Here is a 19,691-nt window from a genome sequence, read left to right as displayed (position 1 = left end):
AATTATGAGATATAGCAAATTCTATCCTCTTCTTCCTTCTTTCCAAACTAGTATATTGCTTTTACTTTCCCTTCTCTTTTCCCTCTTAAACAGCACTAATCAATTCCCAGGTCATCTGTTTTTCTTTTTTAACTTCCTCAGTATACTTGGAAGATACCAAGATTTTGAATGAACACTTGTTTCTTCTTTCCCTTTCAGAATGTTAATGCTATATCATCACACAGCTCTATCAACTCAAATACATTTACCTTTTTAGTTTTCTCCTGATTCTAGTGTTTGCATTTCAAAGAATGCCTACTCAGCTCTAATCTTTTTTTTTTATCAGAAATGCAGGAAAATCCTCTTTTCCATTATATGTTTATTTTTCTCTCTGTATGATTATATTCAGCTTTACAGGGTGAGTCATTCTCAGTCATATATCTGCTTCTTTTGCATTTTGGAATGTTATTCTCCAAGCTCTCCTCACATGCATAGTGGAAGCTGCCAGGTCTTGTGTGGCTTCTTGGTTTTTTGAACTCCTTTCTGGATACTTTTTTTTTTGACACGAGAATTCCAATTTTTGACTCCTCTGGATTCTTTCTTCTAGATCCTTTATTTCATTTGCTATCTCTTGCTTTATTTCTTCTAGGTATTCAAATAGTCCCTGTGGAAAAATCCATTTTTTCTCTTTGAATCTCTGCTTGCAGCTGTTATAATGATATTTTTTTCCTAGGCTGGATTTTTTTTAAGCCTCCCTGGATCTATAGTAATTCTTTATAGTAGTTGGTTTTCAATTTCCCTAGGACTTTCTTGTAGGAAGACTCTTTTTCGATGCCTCCAAACACATAGCTTTGTGGGCTACATTTGTCTCTGGCTTGTCTTTGGTTGAGCTGGGCAGCTACTAGCTATTTGCCAGCCAACAGCTGGCCCTGGTTTTGTTGTAGATCTCCTTTCCTATTGCCTATGGACTTTTGGCTGACTTTTTTTGTGCAGTTCTGGAGTGGAAGAAACCACTTACTATAGTTTCTCATTGAACTTTTTTTTTAAATCATTATTTGGTCTAGAGTGAATTTCAGGGTTTTTTGCTTGTTTTTGCTGGAGCATGTATATAATAGTTCAAAGCTCTGCCTCTGTTCAGGCAGCCATACGAACCAGAAATTTCTCATTTGTCTCCTTTTTGCATTTAAAGAACTTCACAAACTAGCTCTGACCTACATTCCAGAATATAGGAGCAATATTTACTCCATATAGCCTTGGCTAGTTTTCCCCTAAAAGGCAAACTGTCCTCAACATTTAATTGATCAAAGCAACAAAATCTTGAACCATGGACTTAATATCCTGGTCCCTTAAGTGAAAAAGACCAGTGCCAGGCAAGAGTCTAGAATTCTTCAGGCTTCATACACCCTTTTGACAGCAAGCACCACTGTGGTAAATGGAGAGGCAAGGGCAGGCTGTGCCCAACTCAATCAATACTGTGTCTTTGCTGAATCCATGCTATTGTTAAGAGAAATTCTTTTGTTAAATGGTATATGACCTATAAGTATCTCATTTCATTCTAATCTGGAACCTGAACCACTGGCTTGAGTCACGCCTGGCCAAATACACATTCACATACTTCACATACTCTATAGTCCTGTCAGCTTGGTTTAAATAAGGTTCCTCACACATGCCACTTTATCAGCCCTGTATATCTGGAATGTACTCTCTTCTCCTCTTAGAAGCTTCTTTTCCTCCTTCCAAACTCAACTCAGAGGTCACCTTCTAATGAGGCCTTTCCTGCCTCTCCCAAGCTGTTAGTGCTTCCTCCTTAAAAACTACCTTATATTTTTGGTATGTATCTTGTGTATACTTTATATATCCTTTTTGTATATCTTCTGTATAGACTTTTATATCAACTATACAATATAAGTTCCCTGAGATCAGGGACTGATCCATTTTTTACTTTATATCTCCAGCATCTCTTTGTATCTCTCTCTCTCTCTCATACACACACACACACACACACACACACACACAGTGCTTAATTCTTGTTGATTGATTGACTGATCTGATTAAGCAGGCTTTTGATTGAAAATGCAGTAAGAGAGATTAAATTGTGCAGATAAAACTGCTCATTGGAGGGATTAGGCTTGTTCCGTTTGGTCTCAGAGGGGAAAACTAGGGGCAATGGGAGAAGTTACAGGGATGTAGATTTAAGAACTTCAGGCAACTAGTCATCCCCCAAAGGAATGGGCTTACCTCCTGAAGAGTTCTCTGTCACTGGAAATGTTTGTGCAGAGGAATGAATTAGTGTGGATTTATCCATGGAGCCCAGGCATTAGACTAGCTAACCTCCAAACTCTCAGTTTAAGGATTCTATGGTCTTCTGATTTATTTACAACACAAACTGTGTATTTACAAAATCAACACTAGAGGTCGCTAATCTTCCTTAGGAGAGCAAGGTCATGAACATGAACATGTTTTTAAATTTTTATTTTTTGTTATTCTGAGCTTGATAAACATCAACAAACATGAATATTTCTGTATACAAAGAAAAGAGAAAGAAGATTGTATAAGAAACCTCAAACCACAATTACATGCAGCTTGATTTTAAAAAATAAATCCAACATGTTAGCCCCTGCCTGTGTTTCCCCTGAACTTCCTTTCTTTTCTTCTGTGCATTAAAAAAAAAAAAGGCTCTCTATTTTTTCTGCTTCTTTCTTTCTTTTTCTTTTTTGGAATCACTATTGATTCATAGATGAACAAATGAATCATTAGCCCTCCTTTCCTCAATTCTCACACCCCTTGTTTTTTTAAACTCTTTTCTTATAACAAAGATTATTATAAAGCAAAACAAACCTACACAGCGTCCATATCTGAAAATGTATATATCAATCTCCACTTCTAGTCCATCTCTGTCAGAAGGTGAGAATCGTGCTTCATCATCAGTCCTCTGGAGTCAGAGTTGGTCATTCCATCGATAAGGGTTCTTTCTTAGGTATTTTAGAATTGTTTTTCTTTATAGTGTGGTTATTACACAAATTGTTCTCATGTTTCTACTCAGTTCATTCTGCATTGGATCGTACAAGTCTGCTCAGGTTTCTCTGAATAATCTCTTACAATGCCTTAATGATGGGGTGATGGGACCTGGAGCCCTAAAAGGAAAAGACCACGTCTTTGAAAGCAGCCCAGCTTCTGAATTTTCCCATACATTTTAGCAGTGCAGATTAAAGGTGCCTACGTCCGAGGCAACTGGCCCACTCCAGCCCACCTAGATCACCTAATTAGCTTACTTGACATTCCTTTCACTGTCACTCTTGGTCTACCCCAGACTACTTGCATATTATACCATCACTCCTTAATCCCATCTAGATTACCTAATTAATTTACCAGATAGTTTCACTGTTGCATATGGCCCACTCCAGACTACTTACCACTCACTCTTTAATCCCATTTACATTCTTTTCACTGTCTTTTTTTGAATATAAACATAAGTCTCATGCCCGCCCCCCCCATTAAGTTGCAGGTTCTCTAGGAACCTTGCCCCCTTCTATTACAATAAACCTTGTCATTTGACTGGAAGAAGGTTTCAATGTTCCAGTTCATTCTAGCGGATGCTGCCCTGAACCCTGACATTTTGGGGTTCCCGGCAACCCTAAACCATATCAATAACTTCATTACATTCCTATACCACGTTTTATTCATCCACTCCCCAGTTTTTTCATACCTCATCTTACATTCCAATTCTTTGCTACAACAAAAAATGCCAATATGAATATTTTTATTTTTATACATATATGTCCTATCACTCTTTCTTTGGATATTTCACATTGAAATAACATTTTACAATTTACAAATGGCACTCCTATGAGTTAAGGAGCACTGCTATCATCCCCATTTTGAATGAAGAAACTGATTGGGGAGGTATGTTTTCCCTGGGGCCTCTAGACTTACTTCTGAGGGGTGTTAAGCCCCAGACACCAACTGCTTCTAAGGGCCGTATTTTGAATCAGGAGCATCCATTGTAAAAACCAGCCTCGAGCTCTGCACAACCGGGGGTAGGAATGAACCAGTAAAATGGGCATGAAAGCCAGCATAAGTGCTGTTACCAGTCATTGTCCAATCAAACTACACTTTGTGACCCCCCCCCCCCATTACTCCTACCATCTCCTAGTTTGCCCCTCTGGGGTCAAACAGAACACATTTAATCCCTCCAATTAACAGTTATATGTAGGCACTTTATTCTCTCTACCTGCATTTTCAGTTGAAAAACTTCTTAATCATATTAGAAAATCAGAAACATCATGACTTAAACCAAGGTTTTCTGACACTAAGTTTAGTGCTCCTTCAATTCAATGATTCAAGCCGATGTGACAGTCATTTATTAAGCACAGTATTAAGCACACTGCTCGAGGCTAGACATATAAAGACAAAAAAAAAAAAGAAGTTTCTTCAAGGAGCTTATATTTTCTTTCTACTCTACCATGTTATACCTTTTTGCCTAGAATTTTCTTTATTTATTTGTTCTCCATTTGTTCTTTCTTTTTTCTTTTTTTTGGGGGGGTGGTGGGGAGGCAATCAGGATTAAGTGACTTGCTCAGGGTCACAAAGCTAGTAAGTATCTGAGGTTGGGTTTGAACTCAGGGCCTATGATCAACAGCCCCTAATATTTATTTCTGTGACTCAGATGCAGGCTAGGTGTGTATATAATAGGTATCCTGGATGACACTTGAGACACTACAATAGTGAGCCTGCAAGAGACAAGTTATGACTTATTAGATCATTCAACAAGAGACTGTAGTTTATAATTTTGCTCATTAGGTGGTGCTCTGCTCCATTCACCAACCCAGTTCTGTCAAAATCTCTAAGCCTTAATGTTAAACTCAGAGTTCAAATAGAAATGAGGCCACTAAACTGTACATAAGGATCCCTGTAAGTCTCATCTTGACTTAGTTTTAAAATGTAATGTCATCTATGTTTTATTATATTTGTATTTATTTCCCTAAATATTTCCCAATTGCATTTTAATCTGTTTCTGCCACACTTGGGATCATTACAGACTGAATGCGGCATATAACCTGTGTATTTGATGACTCTGTGCTGAAGATTCTCACTGTAGCTAGTGTGTTTTGGCTCTCTCTCCAGGAGCCAGGCACTTAGAGTTCTAGGATCCACCAAGGGGCTTGGGGGTGGCTTTTTCTCTATTGCTATTAGCCTGAGCCCACATTCTCTCTGTTCTGCCTCATTATTAGAGGGACAGTGACTAGCATCCCCAGTTCTGTTTAGCCTCTTACCATCAGGTGCTTTTACAAAGGAATATTTACTTCAAGGATATAGCAAGAATAAATATATTCCCGCAATACCCCCTTGACCTCTGGGGGAGGAGGCTCAAAACTTAGTTCACAAAGCTACAAAGCATTGGTCCCTCCTCACCTTTTCAATTTCCTTTGTCTTCCCTCCTTAAAATGTAAGCTTCTTTTCTCAGCTTGTATTTGTATTTACAGGACTTAGCACAATACTTGGCATGGGGTAAGCTCTTAATAAATGTTTGTGGACTTGTTGACTTGGTCCCACCAAGTTCATGGCCAGATGAAGCATGAGTATTAGATGAGTCCTTCCTTTGGAATTAAATCCTGAAAAGAGTTCCTGATAATGGCTCCATGTTCCTGGGACATCAATGTTGCACTGGCTGAGAAACCCAGTCTCAACTTGGACCCCCAGTTTCTTGTGGCTTGTTAAGCTCCCAAATTTGTTCCCTTCATTGGATTCTATGAGTGAATGAGTCATCTAGACCTTGAAGAAATGAATAAGGCAAAGAAACCGTAGTTAAAATTTATAGGCCTTTTTGAATGCCTCCACAGCCAATCAAAGAACTTTTCAACACTTGCTTAGCCAACTGGAACCAGTTACAGAATATCTAAACAGGTTCTAGTCTTCCAGTGGTGGGATTCAAATGAATTAACAAACTGTTCTCCACAGAACCGAGCTGAGGCGCTGCTGCTGACCCTGCCCCGGCTAACAACTGATTCACCCAACTCAACCTAAAATTAGGTACTGGTTCTACCAAACTGTTGCCAATGGGCTGAATCCCACCACTGCAGTCTTCCCTGGGCACTTCCCTTATGCACCATCACAGTTCTCCCAGAAGTATCTCCCTAGTGTCTTTCACAGGAAGGGATATCACCTTATGTAATCTAGGCATGTGTCAGACCCCCATTATATCTCCATGCCAATGGGCATATTCAGTCTAGCCAACCTGTCCCTTCGAAGAGCTGGGCAAAGATAAACTTGTGCTGATCAGGTTCTGAATTTCCACTAGGACGTGAAAAATAAAATATCACCTTCGGATATTAATATAGAATCTATGGCTCTTTCCCTCTACCATGTCTCTGCAAAATGTTTTGCTCTTTGTTGACTAGCTACTACATTTATGAGGCTCTGGCAAAAAACATTTAGTGGCTATTGAGTTTACTTAACATGTCAAAAATATGAGAGAATAGTTTCAATGTGCCTATATTAGCATACTTCTTGAACTTCCTCCTCCACTCTAAGTCAAAGAAAAGGGAATAAGGAGGTAAACACTGGGGCCCCAGACTCCTCACTGGGTGCTGAAATGGAACAATAAAAGACTGAAAAGGGGAACAATTGGGGCTTACAAAGTACAAGGGCTTGCACTGGAATATTTTAATCACCAGCATCTGAGATTTTTAAAATTTCTTCTGGTTCTCCACCCAGTCCAGACACAGTTCCCCTTACACTAGTCCCCCAAATGACTGTTTTGTCACCTGAATGACTGTTCTCCCAGTCCAATCTGTCTCTCTTGCTGCCACTCCAAGAACGTAGGTCCCAGAAGTTGTATTGTTGTGGTCTAGGGGTGCTGGGAATCCTGAGATACATGATGGATGAGACCCTCCCCATCCCAGCTACTGAAACTTTCTCGCCTCCTTCTCCCAAATAGCTTCTTAGGAAGTGCGTGGGGCAGCAGCTGCACCGGCCACTTAATCCAGCGGTTTCAGTTCCCTAAATCAGTTGCTGCTATCCTGCCTGGCAGTCAGCCACCCTGGCTTCGCCCAGTTGTAAACAAGTGCTACCATACCCTGTATGGCTCAGGAAGGAAGAGCTGGAATATCCAGGGCAAATGGGAAGAAGGGGAATGCATCCAATCAAGCATGCCCATGTACTTTTTTATCACTGCTTTGTTCTCTCACATAGCCTCCTGCTTCTTAAAAGTACATACTCCTTCCAACCTCTGAGAAGGCTGCCATCATTCCTCAGACTCTAAGGGACAGATCAGCAATCCAGAAAATATTAGGGAGTCTGGTTTGGGCACCCTGTTCAAGCATTGGTTACATATCTAAATAATACCATATTCATTGTGTATGTCCTATATGTAGGACTCCTAGGTTTTGGAGCTTTTTCGTTCAGTCATTTTCAGTTGTGTCTGACTCTTTGTGATCCCATTTGCGGTTTTCTTGGCAGAGATACTGGAGTGGTTTGCCATTTCCTTCTCCAGCTCATTTTACAGATGAGGAAACTGAGGCAAATAGAGTTAAGTGACTTAGGGTCATACAGTTAGTAAATGTCTAAGGTCAAATTTGAACTCAGGTCTTCCTAACTCCAGGCCTGGCACCCTATCCATTGCACCGCCTAGCTGCCTTAGGAAGGTGCTTTAGAGATCATGTAATCTAGGTATTCTTAACCTGGGTCCACATATTTCCCAAGGGATCTATGGATAGATTTCAGAAACTGTAAATTGTATGGGGAAAACGATTACATATTTTCTCTAACTTCTAACTGAAATCTAGTGTTTCTTTTAATTATGAATTGATTAATAATTAATTATGAATTTCATAATGGATTTTCTTAAAAAATTATTCTAAGAAGGGGCCCACGGGTTTCACCAGATCACTAAAGGAGTTCATAACACACACAAAAATTAAGAACCACTGGTCTAATCCAACACCTTCATTTTATAGAAGAGAATACTTGGACTTGTCCAGTAACCCAGGTCTTCTGATTCCCAAATCCAGTGTTTTTGCCACTCTGTCATGTTGTATCTTTATTTGTGAGGAGGCAGTATGTGTGTAGGTAATGCTGTGTTGTATTGCACAATGGGTGTGTGGTCTGTTACTAGTTTTCAATAGAGCTGAGGGGCCTTCCTTACTCCTTACTTCCTCTCTTCCTCAAGCTCCCTTGAATTCTCTGCCCTGTCCCCATATAAGGTCTTCTCTGGGGAAGTTGTTCAGTACTGTTTGTTCATCTTTTTTTTTTCTTTCTGTTTTAGGAACAGTGGTTTCCCTAAGCCTTCTCAGCTGGTTATTCCTCACTGCCCTGTTCTGCCTCAGGTCTTGGCCTTTCCCCAACCACATCTAAGAAGGACGTTGCAATCATCTGTTTGGAAGCATTTCTGAGCCAGTCAGATGTCATCCTAGAGATTTTCTCCAGACCAGCGGAAAGCCTATATGTCATTGATGGATAACATTGGTATTATAGAGGGAAAGAAAAAAAAGATCGTATTTGTACCAATGGAGGATGAGAGTGGGCCTAGAGAAGGTGTGGAAATAGAACTAGAAATGGATGGCAGAAATGGAAGCACTCCCTCAGAACATCCCTGATGATCCCCTATAAAGTCCCGCCCACCCATCTATCCACTTCTCCCCCCACCATTGGATAATGACAAAATTCCCTCTGAAGGAGTCCTACTCAGCTGCTCCCACAAATCTCCATCCCTTCATTGTTCTATCAGCTGGAGCTCTATGGGTATAGTATTACTAGAACAGCCTGGTCCTCCTACCTTCTTGATGTTGGTGTTTCCACTGCCTCTCCCAGGCTTCCTCACAAGCCTGGGACCCTTCTAGGGTTTGAGGTGAGACGAGAGCCAATCAGGGAGGAGGACAGTTCATCCCTCCCTGAGTCTGAGAGGTGAGTAGCACTGAGCTCGGGGTAGGGTCATCCTGATTAGACCTAGCTGTGGGTAGAGGGGCCCTGGCTAGACTTTTAGCACAAGGTATAAGGCAAAAGTTTTACACTGGCTCTGGCCCAGGAAGAGGGGTGAGAAGCAAGATTGAAGATACTTCCAGAGGAGAGACTTGCTTTCTTTGGGGAACTTCTATGACTGTTGCTTGATAGGGTACCAGCATCATGTCCTGACATTCTTTCCTTGTCTCCTTGTTTCACTTGGCTGCTTCTAGAGTTCTATCCAAAGAAACTCCTTTTCCTCAAAGCTGTTTCCAGGCCTGGCCTTCATCTCCTTTCCTGGATACCCTCTTCTTTTCCTACTTAAATTCTTCTAATCTTCAAGACAAGTTCAAGACTTATTCCTTCTAAGAAGCTTTTTCTGACTGCACCAGCCTACAGTGATCTCACCTTGCTTTCTGAAATCTAATATTTATTTAATCCACATTTATTGAGGACCCATTATGCTCAAGGGACTGTGTTGGATGCTGTGGCAGGCACAAGAGTAATACAATATGGTCTCTGCCTTTATGGACCTTATAGATCTGGGATAAAACATGTGCACAAATATAATACAATGTATCATGTGATAATTAATTGAGAGATATACAAGGTGCTATGAAAAGCAGGATCATCTGTCATGTAGTAGTGAGTCATTTGGACAGTCATCAATCTTTCAGGTGCTTACTATGTACCAGACACCAGGCTAAGTGCCGGGGATACAAAGAAAGGTCAAAAAAAAATAGTTACTACCTTTGGGGAATGTACATTCTCATGGGGGAGACAACATGTAAATAGATAGGTATGCACATGATCTATGTAGAATAGATGAAATGTAATCTGAAGAGGGAAGGCATTAGCAGCTAGGAGGAATGGGAAAGGGCTCCTGCAGCAGGTGGACTTTGGGCTAAGGCTTAAAGCCTGGGAAACTAAGAGCTGGAGGTGGGGATGGGGGTGGGGCAGAGCATTCCAGGCATGTGGGAGAGCCAGTGGAAAGTCACGGAGACATGTCTGGATCATAGAGTGCATGGAGGGGAGGAAGGTAGAAAGAGGACTAAAAAGATAAAGAAAGAGGGTACATGACCCTAGTACCTACAGCAATGGCTTATGGTGTAATCATAAGAAAAGCGAACCTCATACTGTAAGTTGTGATTATTACAATATTAGTGTTTATCTTTGTATACATACATTATATCACCTCTCTATAAGTTCCTTGCAGGGGTGGGGGACCTGTGACCCCAAGGCCACATGTGGTCCTCTAGGTCCTCAAAGGTGGCCTTTTGACTGAATCCAAACTTCACAGAACAAATCTCCTTAATAAAGGATTTGTTGTAAAACTTGGGACTCAGTCAAAAGGCTGCACCTAAGGACCTACAAGGCCACATGCGGCCTCGAGGTTGAGAGTTCCCCACCCCTGCTAAGAACAAGGTAACTGTCTCAAAATTTCCTTGTTTCTCCTCTCCCCCACCTTTTTTCTCTCTCTTTCCCACCCCAACCCCAGCACCTGCACAAGTGTTCAACCAACCTATATTCCCACTCATCAAGGGGTGTCAAATTGCATATATTTCTGTTATCCTGTTTCTGTTTGTGTTTCTGGCTCCACTTGTATCAGACAGCGGGGGAAGGTGATGAGGGGTGGGGTGTTGTTCAGAGAGAAGGGACCCGAGTAGAATTGACTGGCCGATTGAAATGGGTTGGCCAGCCCTAGTTCCAGCCATCCAGAGGGAGTAGTAGCTGTTATGTGCTAAGACTGAATACTGGTACAAGGCAACAGCCTGCTACTAGGCTGGGCTAACTCTGCCCAGCTGCCTATGAGACAATCTTCTTTCCCTTTTCCTTCTGAAACCTCTCCAGTCACCCTTCCCCACCCTCACCTCCACAGCATAACATGGATTGCCAACACTGCCTCGTTCCCCTAGGACATAAAGTCTTAATCTTTGGTGTATCATGGGCCCCTTCAGCAGTCTGGGGAACCCTGTGGACTTCTCAGAACAGCATTTTAAAATGTACAAAATAAAATACATACATTACAAAGGAAATCAGTTATATTGAAATACAGTTATCAAAATATTAAAATAAAAACAAAACAAGTTCACAGATCCCAGGTTAAGAATCCCTGCCCTAGAATCATAGTCTGAGTACTACTAAGCCATTTCTTTTACTCTACACATTCTGAACTTCATCGCATCCTGGCCAATTTCTTCCCCATCCCTATGTCATCCTCTCCTCTCTATTCCCCCCACTGTCTCCTGAGTGCTGGCTTTTCTTACTTCATGCTTATAAATTACTGAGGAAACCTTCTTCCAACTCCCGAGTCAAGTCTTTTTTAACCCCTGTGTGGATCTTTGTACTGGTGTCAGTTTTTATAATGTTTGACAGTCATTTCCCATCGATTATGTTAATCACCAGGTATTTGTGCTGAGTATTGAGTTCTTTCCAGCTCTAAACCTAGATACAGATTCTGCTCCCTCTGGATTCCCCCTCAGCACCCGGGACAGGGCTTTGCCTGCAAGAGGAGCTGGGCATTAGCAGGGATGGGGTAGTTAGTGGTAACTGAAAAGGAGTATGGTTGAACACTAGTATCTGGTGTCCTGTGGTCCCCTGGGCGGGGAGGAGGACAAGAAAGGGGCCAGATGCCTAGACCTTGCCAACCTTAAGTCCCAGACTCCATGCATTCCAGACATAATAGGGGAAGGGGTGGTAGCCTTCAACTCCCAAAAGGAGCACATAGTTGCGGCCCAGTGAATAAATAATGAAGTTAAATTTATTAGAAAACACGATAATTCATGCCACACACTCCTGTCATTCCCTTTAGCGGATAGGGGTTGTGGTTCAGGAACACACACAAACACACACAGACACACAGACACAGACACACACTAACACACCTCTCATGCCTGTCACCACTAACACTTGATCCCCTGGCTAGGGCAAATGTTATGTGTAGAGGGACAAATTTCTACCTTCCCTCCCTACCCTTTCTTGGTGCTGACCCCTCACAAATCAATGAATAAATATCAAATAAATACAATTGGGGCCCACCCTGCAATTCCCCACCTCCTATGACCAGCTTTGGAGAGGGAATGGGTGGGTACTGAGGGACTCTCCCCCATCTTAGACTTACTAGCCTCCAGTCACATAGTAGCCAGGCTGCCTCTCTCAGTCAGGCAGCCCAGGGCAGGGCCAGCCTGCAAGATGGGGGAAAGCGATAGGTCCTGCCTTTATTACCACTTCCCTATTGTGCCCTATAGGAGGCAGCTCCTCAGAGCCCCCTCCTCGCAGTCATTTGTGTGCCCCCACAGTGCCCAGGGCTGCTCCCCTGGGAGGGTGAGGTTATTTTTTGCCCACCCAATGGCGCCGCCGGAGAATCTCCAGGATTTGTGCACGCTGTCGGAGCCAGTCCTTTGGGGTGGGTCGAGGGGCTGGAGGGGCAGGCCGGGGTACAAAGAAGCTATAGCGGAGGCGAGGATTCTGAGGATTACCCACCACCAGGGCCTGCAAGGTCAGGGGCTGGGACAATGGCCCATGGCCTGTTAGGGTCTCTGAGGCTGCAGTAGCACCACTGTATCGAAGGCTGGCACCTCCAGGCAGAACCACATCACTTGCAGATGGCAGCAATGTGTAGTCACCATTGAGGGCATAGGAGCCATCTTGAAGCTTCAGCGCCAGGTAAATGCTGTGGGGGCCAGAATCCCCCTGTTGCCGCACTAGAATGTGGGTAGCACCTGAAGGGATGGTGACCACATCATTGTATCCATACCTGGGGAAGGATGTAAGAGGACAGAGTCAGGGAAGGGGGAGGACGAGAAAAAGAGGCCTCCCTCTTAATGTTGCCTCATCCCACCTCCATATTATGAGGTCTATCACTGGGGCTGGGGTGGATAAGGCATCTTCCCATACCTGAACTTCTTGAAGGAGCCAGACTGCTTGCTGCAGCCCGAGCCATCACCGCCACATTCCATGCACTTGTCAAACTTTTTCTTAGAGCCAATAATCCGGTCACAGCCAGCATGGATGCAGCGGCCCTGAACACAGACTGAGGTGCTGTCCAATGAGCAGGGGGTCCCATCTACCACCTGAGGAGCAGAAAGGGAATGAGGTGACAGAAGTAGAGGCTTGTGGGGATGAGAAAAAAACAGGAGCCTCATTACTTCAGGGAGAAACTGTTAAAGGTCTTGGCAATTTGGGCCGGAGCCCAACATGCCAACAAAGTGATGATAATAATAGCTGACATTTGTATAGTACCTGCTATGTACCAGGCACTATGCTAAGAGCTTTATAAATATTATCTCATTGGATCTTCACAACAATCCTGGAAAGTAGGTGCTATCATTTTGAAGAAACTGAGGCAAACAGCAGTTAAGTGATTGGCCCCGGGTTGCACAGCCAGTAATTGTCTAAGGCTGGATTTGACTTCAGGGTTTCTTCCTGACTCTAGGTTCAGTGCTCTATCCACTGAGCCACCTAGCTATCTTTGAGATAATAGTGAGCTTTAGTGCTGAAGGTAGGGTAAAGCTTAGTGGGTGCCCTACTTTGCTTGCCACCAACAACACTAAGGTAGCCCTGAGGCCAGCCGCCCACATTGTGGAGGCTGGTTGGAGGAGGACAGAAGAAGGAAAAGGAAAGATGAGATCCTGGATCAAGGGCTGGGGCTACAAAGACTCTAACAGTCAGATATATGTGAGCAGCAATTTTCAGCACTTGTTTTATATCTCCAAGCAGCTACAAGTAGATATTGCTGGTGAGATGGTACCGCTCCATATAAATGGCCTGCCTATGACATTGATTTTTATTTCTTAATTTTCAGAAAATAGGGCAGGATAGGATCTGTCAGGGTAGGGTGGGAAGTCAAGGTCTTGAGGCTCCCCCCTTTCACCACTCCTCCCCGCTCCCACCCCTACCCCTGCCGTTGTCCTCACCCGAGGCTCCAGGACATAGTAGTAGCCAAGCGCCCGGGCCTGACAAGTAAGCTTGCACTGATCCTGGGGAGCCACACCACTGTACCGTGGGACCCAATCCATGGGCCCTGGGAAGTTCTTGAAGAGATCAGAGCGGAGGTTATAGGCAGCACACTGCTCTTCACGGAAGGTCAAAGCTGTAGCATACCAAGACACAGGACAAAGAATTAGGACTCAGAGTTCTAGCCCCATCCCCAGCCTACATCCATCTCCAGCTCCACCTGCCATCTGCTTTCCCGATACTATTTCCAACCCCACCCCTACTTTCACCACCCATAAACTGCCAGGGATACGTTGTGTCAGAGCCTGAGACCCAATGGCCTTCTACGGTCAGCATCACCAGCACCCATGGCATAGGCGTGAGGGCTCCCTCTTCCCCCCAAGGGCCTATCCTGTGTACCTTCCCCTATTCCCCTCAGAACTACTGTAGGGGGATACTCCTACGTACAGTAGTCCTACTGCCAATCCCCACAGAACCATCCCGACCCCAAGCTCTGGAGTCCATTGGACAGTTCTTTGAGTGGCAGGCACACCTCTCCATTGTCCCTCCCCACTTACCTGTGCCTGTGGGGCAGTCCTGGGTATGGCAGGAGCGGAAGCGTGTACGGCGGCCTTCGCAATATTTGCCACCATTCCGGGGAACAGGACTAGTACAGTCACGGGAGGAGAACTGGACGCCACCTCCGCAGGTCCGAGAACAGTCCCCCCAGGGCCCCCAAGAGCCCCAGCCTCCTGCCTGTGGGGTCTGCAGAAGCATCAGATTGGAGAAACAAGGATCAACACACCTTCTTCTACCACACACCCTCAGACTGCCCCACCCCAGCCCCATATCCCTCACTTTGGATTCCCATTCTCTCCATCTCCTTTCCTCCCAGTCTCTCCTTCCCTGGTCAATAGTTATCTCTCTAACCACCAACCCCACTCCCACATCTCCTGACCCTTACATTGAAATCCTGGAGCTGAGCACTCTGGAGGCAGCGGCCACTCATACAGGCCTGGTTGGGTCCACAGGGGGTGCCATCAGCCCAGGGAGAGTGCTTAGTTTGGCACATAGCATGGCCGTTGAGGCGGCCAGAGCACCAGAGGGCAGCACAGGGTGGGGGAAGCTGGGGACAGTGTCGTGAGTCAGGCCCAAAGGTCAGCTGGCATTGGCGGTCAGCATCATAGTCCCTGCCAGGGAAAGTCACAGGCAGGCGCAGAGGAGCTGAGGGCTTGTCTAAGAGACAGTGTCCTGGGGAAATAAGAGGAGGAAAGAGAAAAATTATCGGGGGCAAGAAGGGGTGGGTCCTGATGCTGGGACTAGAAGGTTGGGGATATTCCAGCTTCTTAGAGTCTGCTGAATAGGACAAATGCAAGAAACAGGAGCTCATACGGACAGTTGTGCTTTCTGCTCCCTTCCCACCTTTCAGATAGAAGGCACTTTGGGGAGCAAAGCTGGAAAGGAGTGGGAGTCTTCCAAGAAGCACAGATTAAACTTAGGAGGGGCCGAGAGGAGGTATGGAGGCAGGGGACACAAATTTTCACCCATGGAGGTCAAGGTGCACTGTGGGGTTCTGACCATGGCCATTGTCCAGGAAGTCAGTGATGAAGCGGGCACTGCAAGGGGACCAGGGCTCCTCAGGGTCCACGTGTGCCATAACTGGTGCCATGACATGACGAGAGGAGCTCCCAGGACCATTCAGACTCACACATGGCTTGGAGTTGTCATGGAGCATGTTAAAGACATGACCTGTGGGGACAGAGATATTGCTAAAGACCTGGTCCCATCCATCCCCTTCTGCATCCATCCCAGGGTGGATTGGATACTGATGCCATGACAATGAAGCATCCATCAGTTTGCAAACTGGACTCCACCATTCCCTAAGCCCAGTTTGCCACCCTACAGTGTCTCTAGGTTACACTCTTGCTGCCCCACCCCTCCCCACACACAGCCCTTTTACCTGTAACTTTTATATCTTCAGTTCACATCCTTTTAAATATTTGTGGAGTAGGGTGTAATGAAAAGTACACAGACTAGGGTCAAATCTTGGCTCTTCTAACTACCCAGGGGACTTTAGACAAATTACTCCACCTTTCTGGGCCTTGGTTTCTTCAAGGGTAGGATCATAGATTCAGTACTGGAAGGGGTCTTGGTGGTCATCTAAGCCAGTGGATTCTAAGTGTGGTCTGGGACTCCGGATGTCCCTGAGATTCTTTGGGGGGGCGGTCTTTGAAGTCAAAACTATTTTCATAATAATACTAAGATCTTTACATTTCTCCAATACTAAATATCCACATACATAACCCACATAAGTGAAAATTCTTGGAGGTGAGGAGTTAAGAGGTCCTAGGACCAAAAAGTTTGAGAATTGCTGATCCAATCGAGCCCCCTCATTTTACAAAGCAGTCAATCAGAAAGTGTTTATTAGGTTCTTATTATGTGCCACGCCCTGTGCAGGTGGATTGGTATATACAGACACAAAAGAAACAGTCCCTTGCATTTTTTCAGGGGTTATAACATGTATACACACCCAGTTATATACAAAATGAAAACAAGGTAATCATTTTGGAGGGAAGCACTAGCAGCTAGAGGAGAAGATCTTCAGGAAAGGATTCACGTAGCAAGCGGCATCTTGGTTGAACTTTGAAGGGCAGGAAGGATTCTAAAAGGGGGTGGTGAGGAGGGAGTGCACTCCAGGCATGAGGAACAATCAGTGCAAAAGCACAGAGATGAGAAATGGGATATCATGTGTGAAGAATAGCAAATAAGCCAACGATGCTGGAGTGAAGAGAGTGTGGAAGGGATAATGTGTAGAAAGACTGGAAAGGAAGGAAGGAGTCAGGTTGTGAAGGGCTTTACATGCCCTCAGGAGGGGCTTATATTTGATCCTAGAGGTAATAGGAGTTTATGGTGTAGGGGAGTGAAATGGTTAGCTCTGCAATCACTTTTTGGCAGATGGATTGGAGGAGGGAGAGATGAAGCAGGGACGCTATTGTATTATAGCCCGGGGAGGCAAGAACCTGAACCAGGGCAGGGGCTGTATGAAAGAAGAGAAGGGGACAAAAGCATGGATGCAAGCGATGATGGTGAAGAGATTGAAATGACAAGATCTGGCCACTGATGAGATTCACGGTTGGCAAGTGAGATGATTGCAAATCTGGGTGACTGGACACATCATGGTTGACTCGACAGTAACAAGGAAGTTTGAAAGAGGGGTGGGTTTGGGGGGAGAGAGAAAGTTGTTTTCAACATGCTGTACTTGAGAAGCCTATGGCATAATTCGAAATATCCACTAGGCAATCTGATGATGTTAGAATGGAGTTCAGGAAAGAGAGCAGCTGGGATTTAGCTGCTTGGTGATTGCTGAACCCATGAGAACTGACAGGGTCATCAAGGAAGCAAGTGCAGAAAGCCTAAAAGGCTACACCCATAGGCAGTGTCTCTTACCTAGCTCATGAGCAGCAGTGAAGGCCGACTGGAGTCCATCATCTTCCACAATGGCACAACTTCTGGCTGGGTCACACACTGTGCCCACATCAGCCATGCCAAGTGTGTCACATGTAGAGACACCACACAGATCCTGGGGGAGTACAGAAGATGCATTAGGAGCCAGGAAACCAAGCTCCCTAAGGTTGGGCACTCTAGAACTTTAGGGGACTTGGGTGCTGGAGGCTTGGAGGTATAAAGAGGTCTAGATAAAAGTACAGGAGAGTTTGGGGAAATGGGAAGTTGATTGGGGCCTCACCTGTCGGGTAAACAGAATGGCTGTATCAAAGTGGTCAGGGTGGCTGTCCTCAGGAATGTTGAGTCCTTGCTGCCAGGTACAGAAGCTGCGCAGGGTCTGAGCGGCGCTGGGGCCCACCTGAGGCCCTTCCTCACCAGGCCCAAGCACAACCAGTCGGGTTACCACCAGACTGACCGGGTTACGAAGACTTGGGTGGCGGAAAGCCTTGGCAGCAGCTGCCATGACAGTCAGGAGGTATCTCTTCAGCCCGGCCCCATGAAATGCTGCCATCTTGTCATCTGCCACTACCAGGGTCTCCACAAAGCGACTTACTGAGGCAAAGCGCTGGGAGGAACAGCAGAGCAAAGGAGGGTTCAATCCTGAGCCACTAGTATTTCTTCCCTCCCCCTCACCTCATCCCTACCCCTTTTCCTCTAGGGACTGAAGTTTAACAGAACTGCATAGAGACCCATATGACCCCATTGGGTTCCTGCTCTTATCTTGGTTATCTCCTTCCTCCCTTCTTCGCCCCAACTCCAAGGGGCTCCTGTGGTTACTCAGAGACATCAGCTGTCGGTTTAGGGAAGGGGAGGGGAAGGGGGTGCCACGTCCCCTGCCACGTGGGCCTCAGGGGGAAAGAACAGCTGAGAGTGCCTGAGAGAGGAGATGTGGGGGGGCTCCCCCTGTTTGTGAGAGGGGCCTGAAAGCAGTAGAGTAGAAGGTTGAGTTGCAACGTGTCTGTGCTATGTGGTGGTGGGGGAACAAGTCTGTCAGCAGCCAGGGCTGGGGCCAGATATCCGGCAGTGGCTGGGTTTAGAGGGAGCGTCTGGTCTGGATTAGAAGGAGAAAGACAGGGAGGGAGGGAGGGAGGGAAGAGGGTAGTTAGGAAGAAAAGAAGGGAAGAAGGAAAAGACAGACCAACTGTCTACCAGGTTGAGAAGAGGACAGCCTAAAGAAAGATTATGGATGTCCTCCCAGTTTCTGAAGTGGGGTTTGGACTAAAGGGCCTTTCTCAGATCCATCTTCTTCAGTACAAGCAAAGAAACCACAAAGTGCCGGGACAGGCATAGGGGGCTGAAGTGTGAGTGCCTCATCTCAAGGCACTCCATTTGGGGCTCCCTGCTAGAGAGAGGGGCCCTGAGGGCCGGTTATAGGGAGGTGTGGTCACTTTCCAGTCCTAGTTTCCATGACTGCTGCAAATTCACCAGCTGGACTCAGCCTTCTTCTAGCCAAGAAAGAGTCTGGGGAAGCTTGGAGGGGAGGCAAATCAGCGGATTGACGTGGAAAGAACACCAAGGGTCCTCATCCAGGGCTTAGCTGGCAAAGTGAATGACTGGTGACCCCTAAGACAGAGGCGAGTAGAAGTAAAAAGAAAGAAGGAAGAGGAGAAAATGGAGCAGGCAGGGGTGGAGGTGGGTGGGGAAAGGATGAATGGAGGTCAGTGGGACAGTTATGGTGGAGCGGATGCAGCAGGGACTCTGACGCTCCCTACCTTGGCTCTTCGAGGGCTGGGGCCCGGGGTCCCAAGCGGGGCCCCAACGTTGCACATGGGGCCCTGGTCTCTGGTGGGGCTCTTTCGCCGTAGGATGTGGGCCCCTTTCCCCCCAGCAGAATTAGGAGCACCCTCTTCTAGGGGCTGAAGATGGAGCTCTGTCCCTCGGTACTGTAGGACGCCCAGCAGGGCTCCCCCATCCCAATGCAGAGATGCCACAGACTCAGGATCCCCGTTGATGGTGCCCGTCAGGTACGTGCCCACTTCAGCCCCACCTAGCATCGAAGGTGCCTGGCCCAGGTACTGTACAGTCAATCCCTCAACCCGGACACCGGGGTCTTGCTCCAGCTCCAGAAGCAGTGTCTCCCCAAAGGCTGGCAGCCGATACAACAGGAGCCCCTGGGAGCCAGGCCCAGGAAAGATGCTGCCATTGAGTCTCTCAGGAAACACGATCTCCTCCTCCTGAGTGGGGAGGCCCACCAGCTGGGCAAGAGACAAGCAGGAATCTAGTAGCAGTAGCATCAGAAGTAGCAGCCCTGAAAGTGGCTGGGATGGAGTGGGAAGCAGAGGGCTGGTCTGAATTCCCCCTAAGTCCCTCCTGGGACCTATGTCTGCTTGGGACAT

At 45.9% G+C, this 19,691-nt stretch overlaps 1 protein-coding gene and 1 long non-coding RNA gene across 3 annotated transcripts in view; one reads left to right on the top strand and one right to left on the bottom strand.

The window, feature by feature from the left end:
- LOC118856758 overlaps positions 1-10,150 on the top strand; it is a 29,929-nt gene extending 19,779 nt beyond the window's left edge. For both annotated transcript variants that reach the window (XR_005010881.1, XR_005010882.1), the window contains exon 4: positions 8,243-10,150. This is a non-coding gene — a long non-coding RNA (uncharacterized LOC118856758). The remainder of the gene's footprint in view (positions 1-8,242) is intronic.
- A 2,096-nt stretch (positions 10,151-12,246) lies between these two features.
- On the bottom strand, positions 12,247-19,691 carry ADAMTS4 (ADAM metallopeptidase with thrombospondin type 1 motif 4). Its single transcript, XM_036768862.1, has 9 exons — positions 19,068-19,691; positions 17,597-17,920; positions 17,299-17,431; positions 15,430-15,600; positions 14,816-15,102; positions 14,430-14,616; positions 13,833-14,008; positions 12,814-12,989; positions 12,247-12,673 (listed from the first exon to the last, which is right to left on the bottom strand). The coding sequence occupies exons 1-9, from the start codon at positions 19,689-19,691 to the stop codon at positions 12,247-12,249; spliced, it is 2,505 nt and encodes an 834-aa protein (XP_036624757.1).

The sequence above is a fragment of the Trichosurus vulpecula genome, chromosome 7, assembly GCF_011100635.1.
Source record: "Trichosurus vulpecula isolate mTriVul1 chromosome 7, mTriVul1.pri, whole genome shotgun sequence".
Taxonomy (NCBI): domain Eukaryota; kingdom Metazoa; phylum Chordata; class Mammalia; order Diprotodontia; family Phalangeridae; genus Trichosurus; species Trichosurus vulpecula.
Note: the sequence above shows the minus strand (reverse complement) of the source record. Positions and strands in the feature narration are given on the sequence as shown.